General features: G+C 46.8%; 1 protein-coding gene across 1 annotated transcript in view; it reads right to left on the reverse strand.

The window, feature by feature from the left end:
- Nucleotides 1–3,850: 3,850 nt before the first annotated feature.
- Nucleotides 3,851–18,021, reverse strand: part of Galnt18 (polypeptide N-acetylgalactosaminyltransferase 18) — a 315,915-nt gene continuing 301,744 nt past the window's right edge. Inside the window, exon 11 of the mRNA XM_070035320.1 lies at nucleotides 3,851–4,268. Coding sequence (XP_069891421.1) covers nucleotides 4,122–4,268 — 147 coding nt within the window. The 3' untranslated portion in view covers nucleotides 3,851–4,121. The remainder of the gene's footprint in view (nucleotides 4,269–18,021) is intronic.

The following is an 18,021-nucleotide window of genomic DNA, read 5'->3' on the forward strand; positions in this document are numbered from 1 at the left end:
CTGGGGACCTTACTTGGAGATAAGGTCTGTACCAAAGTAATGAAGTGAATAGGAGTTTATATTATGAGGATGGGCCACATGACTATGAGTGCTGTCCTTATAAGAAGACACTTGGATATAGGGACAGAGAAGTCACCATCTACAAGCCAAGGAGAAAAGCTAGCAAAAGAGCCATCACACAGAGTCCTCAGAAAGAGCCAGTCCTGTCCAAACCTCCATCTTGGTTGTGAGGCCTCCAGATGGCTTGGACCTGCTCCCCACCCAGGCTCTAGAAATTTGTTACAACAGCCCTAGGAAATTAATATACACCCCCAATGAAAGTTTTCTGAAAAAGGACAAAGCCCATGGTATAGTAACACCTCTGAAAAATGGTGCAGATGCTATAGATGTCCAGTCAAAATGGCAGCCAGGGAGCTTGCTTGTCCTCAGGTCCCACTTGTGTCTGAGACCCTGGCTTTGATGTTTTACACACTTGGCCCTTGCACTAATGAGGGAGTAAGTTTTAAGTCTGGTCTCTGAGCTGGTTGTCGACAATCTCCAACGAGTTACTGGAGGTCTTAGACATGAAATGAATCTGATGATATTTATGTTTCAGAAAAAACCATGACAATCGTAGCATGGAGGATGATGCATAGGCAGTGAAGTAGCTCATGGAAGAGCCCAGGAACTGTTTAAAAGGCATTACTGCCCAGATATGCTGAGCAACAATGAGAAGGGGTTGGATGGAAGGATTTGGAGTTCAGTCACTTGGAGCTGCCGGTCACTGGGATAGGTCCAGTTTGGGTGGGACAGTGATAGATCCACTTCCAGCATTTCAGGTCAGCATCATCTCATCAAGGCCTAGACAAGAACATGATGAAGATGAGGCCTGGAGCTCAAAGGAGAGGTCCAGGTTCAGGTGCCTATCTGGGCATCCCTGGTACCCAGGTGCAGGTGGGCTGTAAGTGGCAGCCATGGCCCAGGAGAAGTGGGCACAGGCAGTTGATCCTGGAAGCAGATCCAGAGACTCAGATTTGGGAGGGGATGGTCTAGCATAGAAGGGGAATGGAGGAAAAGAGACAGGGAAGGGAAGAAAGGCAAAGGGAATCTAGGGGCAACAGGGGGACACTTTGAGAGATTGAGCATCAGGACTCACACTTGCTCCCCTGGACATGAGGTAGCCAATCCCACATTGGCTGGGGTTTTAGTACTTCTGGTCTTCCTGTGCCCAGGTTTAGCAGGTGGGAAGAGATGCAGGAAGTTGGAGGGGCTGCAGACTTGTGGCTACTGACAGGTGTCCATCAGCACTGGCTAGGACATGCTGGGATATTGACAAGTTCTGCTATAACTGCCAACAATTGTCCTTTTCAACAGGGAACAAAGAGATGTCTTTTTCCCCCCATTACTTATAACAGTTGGGCCCATGAGCAGAGGCTGGGTGCAAGGCTGGGCTATATGGTAGAGCTGCATCATGACCAAAGCAGAAGTCTGGCAGTCCAGGGAATATTGTGGGCTAGGCCAAAACAACGCTTCTTCCAGTATCAAGGGAAGGCAAGTGGGAGCAGGAAACAAAGTTGTTTAATGTGCGAAATCATTAAGAAAAATAATGATTTCACTCCAGGGTGTTGAGAGAGTCCCTAAACAGCTGCTAATTAGTTTGCTGTAGGAGCTAGCTGAGGCTGGGATGGGTAAGGCTGGACATGCATTGAGACACCCCTGCATCAGCCTCTGTCCTCTTTGGTGCTCTGATCTCTTGCCTCGGCTGTGCACACATCTGCTTCTTACCTGTGTATCTCAGCAGAGATCCTCGGCCTGCCACATGGCTCTCATGCCCAGAGGGAAAAGAGGGCTGCATCTTTCTTCTTCTCCTAGACCAGCATCTAGGCCCAGGGAGAGGGTGAGTTGACATTCCAAGAGGAAGCTGCTCCTCTGTCCTGTTTCTACTGTCCCCTAGGTGAGGGGTGGTGCCACCCTCAGGTTTGCTCTCTAGAGTATAGAGGTCAAGCATGTGTTGAGGTTGGGGTGCATTGGACAAGAGGGCAACAATTTGTAGAGTTTGTGTGTGTGTGTGTGTGTGTGTGTGTGTGTGTGTGTGTGTGTGTGTGTGTGTGTGTGTGTGTGTGTGTGTGTGTGCAGGTAGCAAAGTGTGAGAGCAGATGCTTTCAGGCATGTGGAACAGACATGCCTGGGTGTTAGTCCAGGTGGGTGGATTGAGACATGGACAGGAATGGCAAACTGTGTGGTTGGTATAACCGTGTGGATGGCGGCGACTGCCACTGAATGAAATAACAATAGACAAGCACTGATTACGTACCATCATGGGCCTATGTGGTTGACACAAACTTAATTATCTAATTTTCACAGCCTATCTCTATTTTTTTTTAAGTGGTGGGAATTAATGCACAAAGCATTCAAATACAGGAGCTCTCCTGTGAGAGTCAGGACTTGTACCTCGGCTATCTGGCTCCAGAGCCCTCATTCTGTTCTCTGCATGAGAGGTGCAGTGCTGGCAATGAAGGTGTTAAGTACAGGTAGGTGAGGGGTAGTATGGTTTGCAGGCATGCAGTAGAAACTGTTGCAAACACGCAGAGACTTATGAATGGAGGCCTGGGCAAAGGTAGGTGGGAGGACCAGTGTGTCCTGGCCCGCATGGGTGCTGGGCGGCGGCTCTCCACTTTCAGCAGAGAATCATCATCGTCATCTGGAGGGCTTGTCAGTCTGTAGAGATGATCTGATCTGGACATCAGGGTGGGGCTTGGAGAACTGCATTGATGGAAAGCTCCCAAGTGAGTGATACTCTTGCGGCTGGTCTGGGGACCCAGAGTTTGGGAAGTCTGATGCAGGACATTGTAGATGATTAGGAAGAACAGAGATTGGTGGTTTAGAGTGGGGTAGAGGTGGGTGGGGAGAGGCTAGGACAGAGAAGAATCTGGATCTATGGAATGGTTGCAGGTAGAGGAAGATACCAGTTGGAATGAGAAAGGGAATAAGTGCAGTCCAGTTAAGTAAAGTGTGAAGCCCAAACGGAATAAGCCTTGTCTTATGCATGGGATTGTGGCCCCCAAGACAGGTGAAAATCCTGACCCCAGTACCTCAGTATTTGACCTTATCAGGAAGTAGAATCTTTCTTTAGATAATCCAGTTGAAATTGCTCCTTCTCAATGGAGGCCTGGTGTCCTTATACAAATGGGAAACTTGGGCATGAGAGGCGGTCATGTTCATGGTGGGCAGTGTGGGGATCCAAGAAAAAGAGGGATGTCTATACACTGAGGCACCCCAAGCATGCCAGAAGCCTCAGGAGAGAGGCGTGGAGCAGATCCTCTCTCAGCCCTCGGAAGGGGCTAACACCTTGATTCTGAACTGCTGGCCTCCAGAACAGTGAAATACTTTCTATTCTTTAAGCCACCCAGTCTTGAGTGCTTTCTTATAGAAGTCACAAGAAACTAGTACAGCATCATTTGTGGCAAGGGTCCAACTGGTCTTAGCAACTGGACAAAGGCAACTGTCATGCGATGGGTGTGGGGCGTGCACAGCTTGGGAAGAAAAAGAAAAGACTTGGTGACTTCAGGAAAGAGAAACGTAGCCAGCAGATGCCAGCCCAGTGACCAATGGGTAGCGGTGATTTCTCAGGGGAGGTAGAACATACCCAAAGGGCAGGAAAGAAATAGGGAAGGACATTTCCTCTGGGTTACTGCTTTGGGCCTCACAGAGCAAGCTAGCAGCTTGAACAAGCTCCCACTGGTTGCAGATGCTTCAAGCCTCCTTTTTTGGGGATGAGAAACAGAAAGGGTGAAGAGGGACCTGACACTGGCTACAAGTTCAGACGAACCAGAAACGCATCTCCTCTAGAAACCAAAGGACTTCAACCCCCTTTTTCTTAATCAATCGTATTTTATTGTCAGTTATAAATATTTTCCATGTCCCCTATTTACAGTTGCAAAATAGTTTAGGATATTATACCCTCACCCACCACCCGTCATCTTTCTATAAACTCCGTGAAAATCGATAGGAAATAAAAAGCTCTGTGGAGGGGGCCCACTAACCTGGCACCCCCAGACTCCAAACAACCCCACGTGGACAGCAGGCGACATTGCAGCAAATGCTACACAGTAGCAAAGGGGAGGCTGATGGCAGCTTGGAGGTCAGGAAGCCAGGCTCCGAAGGACATTGGTGATGCTCCAGTGCTGGCCTGAGCACTTCTGCAGTACCAGCTGGTAGCCGAACTCCAGGTCGCTGTTCTCCTGCAGCTCCAGACAGCGCTTGGACTTGCGGTTCTGGATGGGGCCTCCCTAGGAGCAGTGGACAGAGGGGTCAGAGGACACATAGGCAACTCAGGGAGACATAGGGAGCCCAGTGGCCACTTAGGGCTAGAATTATCTGTGTGGATTGGGGCCGGCATTCCCATGACCTCAGGCTCCTCCAGCTGGTCTCCTCCCCGAGATTGAATGTGTGACTCAGTTTCCTCACTGCGCCCTTGTTCCTTTTGAGGGCAAAGGCTTTCTTGCCCCAAGCTGTGTCTATTTGGTTAAGCTGTGGCACACAGGCCCAAAGAAACATAGGTCCCATGGTTTCCCTTATTTGCAATATCTAGTATATGTATGAGTCAAGCGGAAAAGGTCAGATAATGTGATGTTAGGAAAATGAATCCTTAGATATGTATTTTAATGTTTTTTCTTTCATGCATTTGTTTCTAATGCATTTATAAGATTATTTCTTTGTTGCTTTGTATGTCCCTCCCCCACAGTATCACAGTATAACCCCTGCTTTCACTATATTTGATGTCAGTATAACTTGTAGAGGAGATGGGGAAAAACAAGTCATTTAAGGATATAGGTGGACCTGTTGCAACAATGAGAAGTACAAGTTGTCATGTCGAAAATGAGCTTTACAACGTTGGTGCTGGGGGGGGGGGAGGCTGGGAGGATTGGGTGGGGGAGGGGAGGGGGGAGGCTGGGAAGGGATGTGAAGGGTAAACAAAGGAGGAGGCTGCAATGCTTGATAAGAAATGTATGCATTATCCTGCCCATGTAATTGTAACCCCTCTGTACAGTGTGTTCACAAAAAAAATAATAATAATAAAAAAAGATGTGGCATACTGTTTGCTGGTATAGTTCCTAGGCTAGAGGCGATCTGAGGCTAGCTCTGGAAGGCCTCTTTCCTTGGTACCGTGCCATTGTCAGCATTCATTTGAGCACCTGAAGAGACCCAAGTCCTCCCATTCCTAATGCCCTCCCCAGATGGACCTTGGGAGTCATTAGTGCTGGTTGCTACCAAACTAGGACTCTTGGATACTGTTTTTAAGCCCCTGAGCTCCCCAAGCTCTGGACATACATGCTTCCTCCATGCTGGTAATGTTCCAGAATGTTTTGTAGCCCAAGACCATTCAGTGTATGTTCCAAACCTTCAAGGCTGTTCCCTAAAACAGCTCCACAGTAGCAAAGAGAAAGCCTCCACTTTTTGATTGAAGGAAGCTCCTTGCAGGGCTTGGGTGGTGAGCTTGACACATCAGCCAAAGCTGTCTGAACACCTCCATTACTACTAAATCTGTGCTCAGCTGGACTTGGCCTTCAAATCCAGAAATGCTAGAATGGGTATGGTCCTGATGATTGAGTCCCTGAGAATACAACAAACTCATCCTTCCTCAGAATCTACCCCTGCTGCATCTCCTATCATGGCAGTAATCAGGTATTTGTGGGGGAAACCTGGACATTTTCATTCTCTTTGGTATCCTGCCAATTCCACTTTCCTCATGGCTTTGACTGGTCCCTTGTCCTTCTGCCATGATCGAAGCTCCAATTGGAGTCACTGTACAACTCACCTGATCAACTGCACCAGCCTAATAAGGGAGAGCTTGGAAGACAAGGCCCAAGTGCTTCAGTGCATCATGGGAGGCCTTCCTGGCTGCTTGATGTGCTTTTCCCCAGCCTTGTATTGGACTTCTCCCCAAATCCATACCTTTTGTTAAAACTACGTCAAACTCCTTTCAGTTTTCTGGACTCATGTACATTATCTCAGGGCTCCTGCACTTGGAACAAATTCTGGGTCTACATGTCTTCTCCATGCTTCTATAGCAGGCTACAGAAGTCAGCCATGTTTCTAACCTAGTTCTGGCTCTATGTCCTCCATGAAGCCTTTTCCACCTCCCTTCCCCCTGAACCTTCCCAGTGTGCCCAGCTAGCTTGGTGCTATTCATTCTGGGTCTTCTCTAGCTCACAGTGCACAGTGCACTGTGGGAGAGGGAGCTGGCAAGCCTCTTTTGTAATGAAGTCATCTTGAGTGGGCTACAATCATCCCCATGGCAACCAGAGACATCTCAAGAGGACATGAGGCACAGTTCTCACAACTTACTAGGGAACTGGCAGTATCTCATATAAGTGAACATATATTTCTCATGACCCAAGAACTGCATGCCTAGGCTGATATCTAATAGAAATGTGTGCACACCAAAACTTATATTTCAGTGCTTTCTAAAATACAGTGTTTAAAACCTTCCAGCTAGAAACATACCAATCACCCACCAAAAGTAGAATGGATGAATAGCTTGGGGTATAATTGTATATTGTTATACAGCAATAAAAAAACAAATTAGTTAGCTCAATAAAAATACATCTCACAATGCCAGACATGGTGATACCTGTCTATAAACCCAGCACTCAGAAGTCTGAGACAAGAGGATGGAGAGTTCAAGCACATCCTTAGCTAGAACGAGATGCTCTAAAAAAGTCTCACAAATGCAATGTTGAACAAAAGGAATCCAGACAAACAAATATTGACATAATTGTATTTATAAAAACCTTCTGAGCCAGGTGTGGTGGTCACGCCTATAATCCTAGCTACTCAGAAGGCTGAGATCTGAGGATCACAGTTCAAAGCCAGTCCAGGCAGGAAAGTCTGTGAGACTTTTATCTCCAATAAGCCACTCAGAAAACCAGAAGTGGTGCTGTGGCTCAAGTGGCAGAGCGCTAGACTTGAGCTGAAGAGCTGAGGGAGAGCGCCCAGGCTCAGAGTTCAAGCCCCATGACTGACAAAAAAAACAAAACAAAACCTGAAAAAAAAAAAAAACTTTCTGAAATGAAAGCCTGGGACTAAGTCCTGACTGAGGTCAGGAATGTGGTTCCCTTTGTAGAGAAGGTAGGAAAATGATTGGCAGGAGACAAAAGAGGAGGCTTCTGTGTGCTTTTAGGGGCTTATTTCCTAACCTCAACATATTCCCATTACTTCCTGTTGCTGAGAACTCACCTCAGAATGAGGGCCACCACCTCCCTTACAATGGACAACAGGCTTCTTAAACATGGCCAAGGAATCAGCACATTCGGAAGCCAAACCTGACTCCATGCTTCCATGACCATCCATAGTATTATGAGCTGCCCTTTTAGAACCTGTTGTCCCTTTTGGGTCCCCATGCTGTTCCTCAAAGCCTGGTCTTTTGGAGTCAGAGGCATTCCCTGTGATACTTGCTCCAAGCAAAGCCAAGTCAGTCCATCACACCTCTAGCCCAGGTTCCCATTGCTCTGTGTCACCATTGTAGCCCCCAAGCCAGAGCACATCTGTGGCCAAACCTAAGCTGAGCTCACTGATGCCCTTAAGTAGACCTGTGGCCAGTCTCCATTGGCCCCTCCAAATGGTGCTGCTAGCCCAGTCATCTGTCCGTTGGAGATGGCTGGGAGCAGTGCTCAGGCTAGGGGAGCAAAACCAGCCTAAGTTGGTCCCACTGGATATCTGAGGCCGGAAGGGGATGGTGCTAACCCAGGACTTCTCTTCTGGTGTCAACTCCAAGTCTGACACAAGCCTTTCTGCCTCTGATTTGACTAGAGGGTCACTGGATACTTCCTGTCCTGATTCCTGGGAGGATGAGCAGAGGGACTGATGGGAAACTCCTTCGTCAGCTATGAAGCAGCTATGAGGTGGCTTCCTGCATCAGTGCACAGAATGGGGGCTGGAGCACATGCCCCATCCATGCTGCTGAAGATTCTGACTGTTCAGCACACCCTCATAGCCCAGGCCAGGTGAAGATGCTTCATGACCTGTGGATCACTGGAGCTTGGACAAGCTTGTCTAACACAGAGGTAGCCTCAGCTTCTTCCTTTCCCACCATCTACATTCTTAGCCTTCCTCGGGCTCCTTGCCAAGGTGAGAGGGGGAGGAGAAAGCAGAGGTCTCTGAGAAGTAAAACCTCTTTCAGAGATTCAAGCCTGACATTTCCCAGGCCCTCTTATGCCTCCCATGCTCTCTGTACCAGACACACAGAAAGTGTGTAATCCTGTGGCAGAAACAGCCAGTGTGGCCTCTTACAAGGATGTGGAAGAAGTGTCTGGAAGCCAAGAGCAGGGCTGGTGGGTGGAAGGGACACAGCTACAATGAAAATGTCTCAGTTGGCCCTGGGAGGTAAGGGATGTGGCCAAGAGCTTCCTCTCCTGAGGCCGAGAGATGAGCATCTTTTGGTATAGGGAGGGGGCCCTGGATGCTCCTTGAACATCTGGGGGGTTGAGGGAGGAGTGGTAGAGCTGGCACAGGCCACAAGCACTGCCCTCGTCTGACCTCTGCATCTCCTCCTGAGCAGATGCTGAGATCACTACCTCTCACTGGAAAAACTTCGTTCACCAAACTTGCAAAGAGGCCTTCCTTTCCTCCACACAACAACTTCATTCACTGCCCTTGTGAGCATCTATATCTCCACCTGTTGGCTAAGCAGTGAAGCTAACACTTGTGGTAGCTGGTGATTATTTGCTATTTGCCTATGGTAAATATGCTTTCCAGACTGAACCCACATAGCCCTAAGAGGGTAGGATAGAAAGAATCCACAGCCGAAAGCAGATGGGAGGCTTGTCCAGGGACCCTTGGTCAGTAAGTGATAGAGCCAGGCTGAGAGCTTGGGGTGGGGGTTCCTTACATTTGTCTCCTCATAGTTCTCTACAGGAATAAGTAGCCAGTGCCACCCCATCATATCTCCCACTCCATGCTTCTCTTTGAGATCCAAAATGAGGAAGCTGGTGGTACCCAAGGCTGAAGAAGAATTGCATCTCAATGAACAAGAGCCTGGTCTGTTCTCTTTGATGTCTCTCTTTAGAGACCAGGATTCATTCATTTTTCCACCAGGCAGACACTGAATGAGTGCTCACTGTGTGCCAGGTTGCTCGGCTCTCATTTACTGCAGGTATGAGTGACTAAACAAGAGAAAAGGTTTGCTTTTGTGGAGACTATGCTCTAGGAGGGAGAACAGATAATAGATTGGCATGGTGTGATAGGAGGTAAATTGCACATAACATTGTGGATCTGAGGAGGAGTCTCAGGAATGCTGCGAGCAAGGGGCAGGCAGCAGTTGCAAGAGGTGGTCAGTCCAAGATGAGGGCTACGCAAAGACATGGTTACTCAGGGGTTAACTGGGGAATTCCCATGTTTTAGCACAAAGATCCTGCATTAGCAGATGGCTTGAGGTGGTCAGGGGATCCCTGTATATTGAGGGGAGCGCAGGCATGGGGAAAGAGGGAGACACTGGGATCCAAAGGGTGGGACTGGCTGATGTGGTCTTGTGGGCCACTGAACAGATGCTGGTTTTGACTTGAGTGATACCTTAGCCCACTGCCATGTCTGCGTGACATATGAACCAGACCGCTCTGGAAGCTGAGTTGGATTAGAACCTGGGAGCAGGAAGGAAGGAAGAAAGGAACGAGGGACAGGAGGGAGGGAGGGAGGGAGGAAGGAAGGAAGGAAGGAAGGATGCAAGTATAGCTGTTAAAATTGGAGGGCAAGCCCAGAGCCTCTCCAGCCCCCTGTCCTGGGGCTGGGACAGACTGCTAAGTCTAGACTGCTCTGTCCCCTGGGCAGGGCTACCATCACTTGATTTACTAGGCAGTCAAATTATTTGTGTGATACTTACAACTATAGGATCTGGAAACACACAATACTTTTAATTAAAGAATTTAAATAAGGGCAATTAAACCTGGCAGGAGAGAAGCCACACACACACAGAGAGCTTAATTGGAATAGAAACCAAATTAAGTATGGAAACAGTAGTTTTAAAAAGTTGAATGTATAGAATTAAGAATGCTAATAATAATTCCTAGATCTGGGTGCGCACCCCTCAGCCTCCCTTCTTCTACACCCCTCTGTGAGGGTGACTGCAGAATCGGGGAACACACAACCTTGTTCCAGGCCTTGGCCATGTGGCCCCGGGGTGAATGAGCCACTCTAGGTTTCATCTTCTCATTTGTAGGGGACAGAGAGATCAACTTGGGGGTATTCAATTCACATCTTAGCATGCAGAATGGCTGCATGCCAGGACATGTGGAAGTCCCAGTCTATGAACACCTCAGGGCATATATCCCAGATTATTTCCCTGCCTCAGTTTCCCCAAATATGTGTTGGTGGCAGCTAAGCATGACAAGTGTGCTTATCAGCAAACTAGCCCTATCCCTCCTGGGGATAATGGGTAGGTATATTGATTGGAAAGGAGTCGAGAGTTTGGAAAATGGTCAATCACTAGGCCTGAAATGAGGCCTGAAAGTGCTCCTTTTTAAGTTCCAAGGTGCTGTTGGGCTGGTAGTGCCGGTCCGAGACCACCCATGGAGGACCACATAGAAGCTGTGACTCTCAGGAAAGACTTGGGCCCACAGGTCATTTGCTCCTTAGGTGGAGCTTGCAGATCTGTGTGTGAGTTCAGCCTGTGTGTGTGCTGAACCCAAAGTTCTGAAGATGTCTCGTTTTTTTTCATAGTTCCCAATGCCACCATCCTTGCTAATTAAAATTTCCACAGGCAAGCAGCCCTATGGGTCTTTGGCTCAGTTGTTTCCAGGTTAAGCAGTTAATGATTAGTAAGCAAATACTTCAAAGCATGGGTGGGATGATCAGGCTGGTTAAAGAAACCCCAAGATTAAGTCTTTTGTAGAGTAAAATGGTCTTTCTGTATAATGAATATTCAACACACCATTGATTGGTTCAATCAGCACTTTGGTGTTTTCCTTCTTAAAGAGGACTCACGTATGCCTAAAAATCTCCCTGGTATTCTCTGTGAGTCACTGGCTGGGTGGTGATGGGGATAACCACATCAAGAGTCTGAGGGCTGATGAAGACATATGGAGATAGCAGGATGGCTTGAGTTTGCTGAGAAGGTGGGGATGCAGCCAGTTCACATCTACCTGAGCTTTACTTTTAGCAGGACCCCAGCCTCAAACTCCATGCAGGATGAAAGTCAACCCCACAACTGTGTTTAAAGCACCGACAAAGGGTCTGAATTCCCAGACCTGACTTTCATTACTTAAGCTCCGTGCCTCAGTTTCCTCATCTGTGAAATAGAGATAATATTGGTAAGTGCTTTATAGCACCATCAGGGTTATTAAGTAATGCTTGTAACAAGCTGCAGCAGTGCTTGGTGCATAGTAAACATCACAGAAGTGCCCGGTACATTGTAGCATCTCAGCCAGTTCTGTGTTGCTGAGCTGTCACACAGGTCTTGTCCTGGGTTTTGTGAAATGAGAAGGAACTGCTATCATCTAAAAATAAGAAAATATTTAGAGCCGAAACAAAGCTTTGTCAGTCCCTAAAAACTGGACAGTTCTAGCCCCTTCTGATGACATGGAAATGAAAAGCTGTTTTGAACCACCACCATAATGGGATGCCCGATTATAGCCTTCTCCTCTCAGCACAAAAGGCTCTTGCAGTTGGACTTGCTGACAGCACTCTGGGATTGGAGCGGGAGAAAGTCAAGCGCTCCTCCTCCCTGCGTGAGGGGAAATTCTTTGGCAGGATTAGTGGTGCTCCTTGGGAAATGTACTCGGCAAATAGGTTTGTTTTTGCATGGGTTAGTCATCTTGCATCAAATGATCAAATTAGACCCCATAAGTCAGAGCCAGTCATCCTGCGACAGGCAGGCTTGGCTCTGAGCTCCATCCACCCTCTTCCAGGCAAGGTCCACACACTCCACAAAACTCCTCTTTCCTGGCATTGACAGACATCTCCATTGCTATCCTTGACATCCCCTATTTGGAAAATGCACAAATGCTGCTCAGAGAATAAGTGAAGCACAGGCCTGATGCCAGAAGTCCGCCCCAGGCCCGTGGTCTCCCAGCCAGACCTTGCCAACACGGACCACAAAGAGCTCAGAGTCAGAAGTAGTGTGAAAGTAGGAATATTCTGACATTCTATCAAATCCACCTGCTTGGTTTTAAATTTCATACAAACTGTTCTCCACTGCATACAGCATGTTTATCTGTTTAGCTCAGAAGATATCCACTTCCTTTCCCAAAAGATGAAGTTAGAGGGAGAAGTACATGCTTACAGGATAGTGGTGATGTGGATGATGATGATGATGATTTTGCAGTGAACATGCATACATCTGTAAACTGTCAAAGGTAGGGGTTTGTCTTTGGGCTTCCTACAAACCTAACAGGCACATTTTGATTAAGATTTGTAAAACTTTTCACCAGATACTGGTGCCATAATCCTAGCTACTTAGGAAGCTAAGATCTGAAGATCACAGTCTGAATTCACCCCACAGGATAAGCTTTAGGACTCTTATCTCCAATTAACCAACAAAAAGGTAGAAGTGGAGCCGTGGCCTAAGTGGTAGAGCTGTAACCTTGAGTAAAAAAGCTAAAGGACAGTGCCCAGGCCCTGAGTTCAAGTTCCAGGACCAGCACCATTTTTTTTTAATAAGGACTCCATTTGTCCACTAGGACTCTAGGTGCCTCCTCCGTCCCGAGCTTCTGTTCAGTGTGAGAGCTCTGGAAAGTGTGCATGGCAGCACAAGACGGAGTAATGGGTGAGGGAGTCCATGCAACTGAGATGAAGACTCTCATATAAGGAGCTGAGGTCATTCTTTGTGTTTGAGCTGGCCAAGTGGGACATGTAGATGGAAAAATAAGCATTCTGGGAGGGGTGCAATCTAATTTCAAGACCTTAGAATGTTAGAATTTCAAAACTGGCAAACTTTAAAGCCATGCAGTCCAACTCCATGCAGAACTGCGAGACCAGTGATGGGCTGCTGATCCCTGAGCCTGGCCTCTCCCAGAGTCTCCAATTTTGGCAATGAGAAGGCAGCTGTAGATTTCCCTGCTCTGGTCCCACCTCAGATCTACATGGGCCCAGCCTGCTCAGTCTCATTCAAGGCTGCCTTTCAAATACTAAAATGGAGCTCACTGGTCTTTCTGGTCTTCAATAGGCCTTATTCCGTCCACTATACATGCGAACCCATAGGCAGGTCATGAGGAACTTGGAACTTGGTGAACACACGTCACTAAGCCTTCCAAGAGAGAATCTCTGCTGAGTCCCATCTCTGAGAAAAGGACTCTAGCATTTGAAATCATGGAGGTAGAAGAGGTGAGTAAGTCTCCCTGCCAGTGAGGGGCAGGGCATGGCTTTGCTCCATTGGTGTCCTGCCATCAAGTTCTTCTCCACATATATCTGACATCTGCTGCCCTTGCCCTCCACCAAACCAGGGGTCAGGTGTCAAATGCTTCTTCCACTAGCACTGTATCACAGACTCAAGACTCTTCCAAACCTCAGGAACTCCCAGAAGACTGAAAGAAATACTCAGAGCATATGGATTTACAACCCCAGTAGGTACTTGGTTTGGGGAATTCTTTAATTCACAGCGAGTCACAAGTTAAGAGAAATCATGGAAGTAAAGAACTACCACCTTTTGTATTAATGAGGTTCCACATAGAGATGGGGGATAGTCAATGCTGTTCATCCACCAACTATGTTTTAAACCCAAGGTGAGAAATGGGTCTGGATTAATAACCCCCAGTGACACCACTTAATCCAACACTGACCAACAGACCACAGAAATGTCTCTCAGAGTCCTCCCCACTTGCTACGTGGCTATGGCTATCAAGTCCCCCTACCTCTCCTATGGAAGATGGAGCAGCCTCTTCCCTAGTTTGATTCATCCCTAGCCTTTTCTCTTCTAATCCACCCTGCACACTGCTACTTGGGGTTTTCTTCTTTTTTATTGTGAAAATACCAGACAGAGGGGTTACAATTACATGGGCAAGATAATGAGTACATTTCTTATCAAGCATTGTTGCTTTCTCCTTTGTTTCTCCTTCCCATCCCTTCTCGCCCCTCCCCCCCCAAAGTTGTAAAGTTCGTTTTTTGACATAACGTCTTGTACATTTCATTGTTGCAATGGGTCCACCTGTATCTCTATTTAAACAATTTAATTTGTTTTTTCCCTTCCCCTCCACAAATTATACAACATCAAATACAGTGAAAACAGGGGTTATACCGTGGGGGAGGGATATACAAAGCAACAAAGAAATCATCTTATAAATATGTTAGAAACAATCGCAAGAAAGAAAAAAAACATTTGAGTCCTTATCTTGGGGTTCATTTCGCCTAACATCAACTTATCTGACTGTTTCTGCTTGTTTCAGACATACACTAATTATTGCAAATAAGGGAAACCATGGGACCTATGTTTCTTTGGGTCTGGCTTACTTCACTTAATATAATTTTTTCCCAGTCTTTCCATTTCCTTACAAATGGGGCAATGTTATTCTTTCTGATGGAGGCATATAATTCCATTGTGTATATATACCACATTTTCTTGATCCATTCATCTACTGAGGGGCATCTGAGTTGGTTCCATATCGTAGCTATGGTAAATAGTGCTGCAATAAACATAGTTGTTCTGGTAGCTTTAATATGGTCTTGTTTGTGATCCTTTTGATAAATGCCCAAAAGCGGGATTGCTGGGTCATAGGGGAGCTCTATGTGGAACCTCCATACTGCTTTCCAAAGTGGTTGAACAAGTTTATACTCCCACCAACAATGCAGTAAGGTTCCCTTCTGTCCACATCCCCTCCAGCATCTGTTGTTATTAGAGTTCTTGATTCTAGCCATTCTAACTGGGGTGAGGTGGTATCTCAATGTATTTTGATTCGCATTTCTTTTATGGCTAGGGAAGTTGCAGCTGTGGTTTGTTTCCCAAGGGTTCATGTGTTGGAGGCTGAGTCCTCCTCAGTGTGGTGGTGGTTGGGGTGGTGAGTCCTTTAGGAGGTGGAGCCGAGAGGGAAGCCGTTAGGTCACTGAGGGCCTTGCCCTCTGAAGGGATTACTGTAGCTCTCCTAGGACTTTGAGTTAGTTCTCATGAGAGCAACGAGTTATGGAAGAGAACCTGAGCCTTGAGTCATGCTCTGGCTTTCTTCCTCAAGATGCCATCTCTTCCCCTTTCTCACCAGAATGCCCTCTCTTTTCATGGGGATCCCATTCCTTATTATGCCTTCACCAGAGCTAAGCTAACACCAGTGCCATGCTCTTTAACCACCCAAACTATAAATCACATGAAAATATTTTCTTTATTTCTTTATAAGTACCCAGACTCAGGAATATAGTCATGGAAAATGGGTCAGTGCAGAAATCTATGATTTATAAGATTCTCCTTAATACCTCCTCTTGCTTTAAAGTGAGGCTCAGACTTCTTGGTATGCCTGTAACAATTCCCTACCCCCAACACCATCTCCTGGTCAGCTGTTCCCATCTGCCTCTTAGGTTCTATCTTCCACATCCCCCAGGGTGGACTGTAAATTTCACCCACACCAAAGAGTGAATTCATATTTCTCAAATATCCTCTATTCTTTTATTGCCTTTACCTACACAGATCATCTACTTGAGGTATTCTTCCTTCCTGTGCCTGGGAACTGTCTTTCCAACTTTCAAGATTCAGATCAAATAAGCTGTGCATATGAAGCTGTCCCTGAAGTCTGTGGAAGGAGCCTGTCCCCCCAGCTGCCAGAACACCGCATACCACTGTTTCTGCTCACATCAGCCTGTTTTGTTGTGTGTTTACATGCCCATGAGCTCCTTGAGGGCAGAGGCTGAGGCTGATTCATATCTGTGTCCCTCCTGCCAAACCCCCATGCTCAATAAATGTTTGATGAATGACTGAAGGAAAGAATGTTCATCATCGGAAAATTGCTCATCAGAGCCCCGTACATTACAGTTGCCAGGAGATGTTTTCATCAAATGTGGCTTCTGGGTGTTGGTATCTAACACTGTCCTGGTTCTGCCTGAAGCATTAGAAATTCAGAATAGCTCGCAGGGGTTAGAGGACAGGCATTTTATTTGTTAAACATAAAATCAGGAAAGGAAAGCGTACACTAAGATATGCAAATGCATATCTACAAGAATCACACTAGATGATTTTGAAATTCAGTCTGAATGGCTGTGGAGCTTAATTGTGGTCCTCAGGAGAGTAAATAACACAGTGTAGAACCAGAAAGGAGATTTGAAGTGAACCCAGTGAAAGTTCCTTCCTGCCCAGCGTCTATAGCAGATCATTAGAGTCGGTTGGATTCCTACGCACTTTGCAGAGACTAAAACCTGTTGCAAGAAAATTAGCCCAAGATTCTAATCATGTAAAAGGCTCCAGGCTTCCTATCTGAACAGCAAGCCTTTATCAATGAGGGTTTGAGGACAGATTCCAGGTCACTTGATAAAGACTGGTCCTTTTGTATTAAGCAAAAACTGCAATGCGTTAATTATTAAACACCAAATGAGGGCGGCTACTCTGAGCTTGCAACTTAGGAATTTAAAAAGATTACTTCCAAACAGTTCCCTCTGGTAGAGAGATCAAAGCTGTAGTTGCCAAAGCATGCTGGGAGTTTTAATTAGATGTATGGCCAAGTAACTGAAAACTGCCCAAGCATCAGAGTGCCACCTTCTACCTCTGACTCCCATTCAAGTGGGAAGCCTTTGGGGCAGGCTGTTCAAGTTGCACCCCAAGATTAAGAAAGAAGCTGGGAACTAGGTTTTGAGGAGTCTCTGCTGTAGTTGAAGCACAAAGACAGACACAGCTCTGTTGATTCCACTGCCTTTGGTGGAGCAAGGCCTCTTTCTGAGGGGTTAGGCATTTAATTCTATGAGAATTATTATTTCTATCTGAGGGACACTAAGTCCCCAGAATCTCAGATGGTTGGCTGAAGAGCCCAGAGGCCACTCCCTACCTTCCTCCTACAGGAAGGTGCCTATATCCTCTAAGCCTGAGTTTCAGGAGTGAATGGCTGAACTTTCAAAACCTATATTTTAGCTCCTGCTAAGTCTTCATCTTCTTTCCCTTTCTACCCTTCTATCTCCTTGTCTACCCTAGCTCCACCAGTCTTATAAGAGTGGGCTTTCAAAAGCCTAAACCTAAGTATGTCCTAGGTATCACATTCTCATCTCTCAACCAAGTCCACCATGCCTCATGTCCTTTGTGACCTGGGCTGACCCTCCCAGGCTCTTCTCCACTGTTCCCCAACACAACACTGAGTGTGATGACATTGCCCAGGTTTTGACATGCACCATTCTTCCCTGGAACAGCTTTCATGCCTCCTGAATGGAACAGGCTCCTGCACACTCAGAACATCCCAGGTTAGTGAACTACCCTGTTTTCTGACTAGCTTTGTCCCGTTCCTGTTCCACCAGCCTCAAATCCCTGAACTACCCTATTCTCAGTCCCCAGATGGAAGCTGATCACTAGCAGGCCTGGCTAAAGGCAGCATGGAACATCCCCCATAACATATGATATGAATGCTAGAGACTCTGATGTCTCAGGCACAAATCGTATCTTACTCCAGTGAAGTCAGCCTTGCTCACTTCTTGGACTGGGTGAGGGATGATCTCCTCACCAGACTGTGAGTCTGGTCTCACTTGGCTCAAGCCAGGAAGCTGCAGCCATTCTTCCCCAGTAAGAGCCTAACTGTCATTCCTAACCACACCTCCAGGTCTCACTCTGTCAGTTTGAGAGAGGAAGAGGGGCTGCTTCCAGAATCCTGTCATGAACAACCACTTCTAGTTTTCTAGCAGTTAATTGTGGATAAGAGTCTCACAGACTTTCCTGCCCCAGCTGGTTTTGAATCGTGATCCTCAGATCTCAGCCTCTTGAGTAGCTAGGATTACAGGTGTGAGCCACCAGTGCCTAGCTGTTATTTTGACTTTTGTTTTTTTCTTCCTTTGTCACTGTTTCTGTTTTCTGTACCTTTTGTCTTGTATGTAAGTTTATCGGTTTGGGAGAGGGTAAGGGCAGCATAGAAATGGTGAGACAAAGGGTGAACAAATGTAGCA

The sequence above is a fragment of the Dipodomys merriami genome, unplaced genomic scaffold (genome assembly GCF_024711535.1).
Source record: "Dipodomys merriami isolate MVZ:Mamm:240054 unplaced genomic scaffold, mDipMer1.0.p SCAF_25, whole genome shotgun sequence".
NCBI classification, from domain to species: Eukaryota; Metazoa; Chordata; class Mammalia; order Rodentia; family Heteromyidae; genus Dipodomys; species Dipodomys merriami.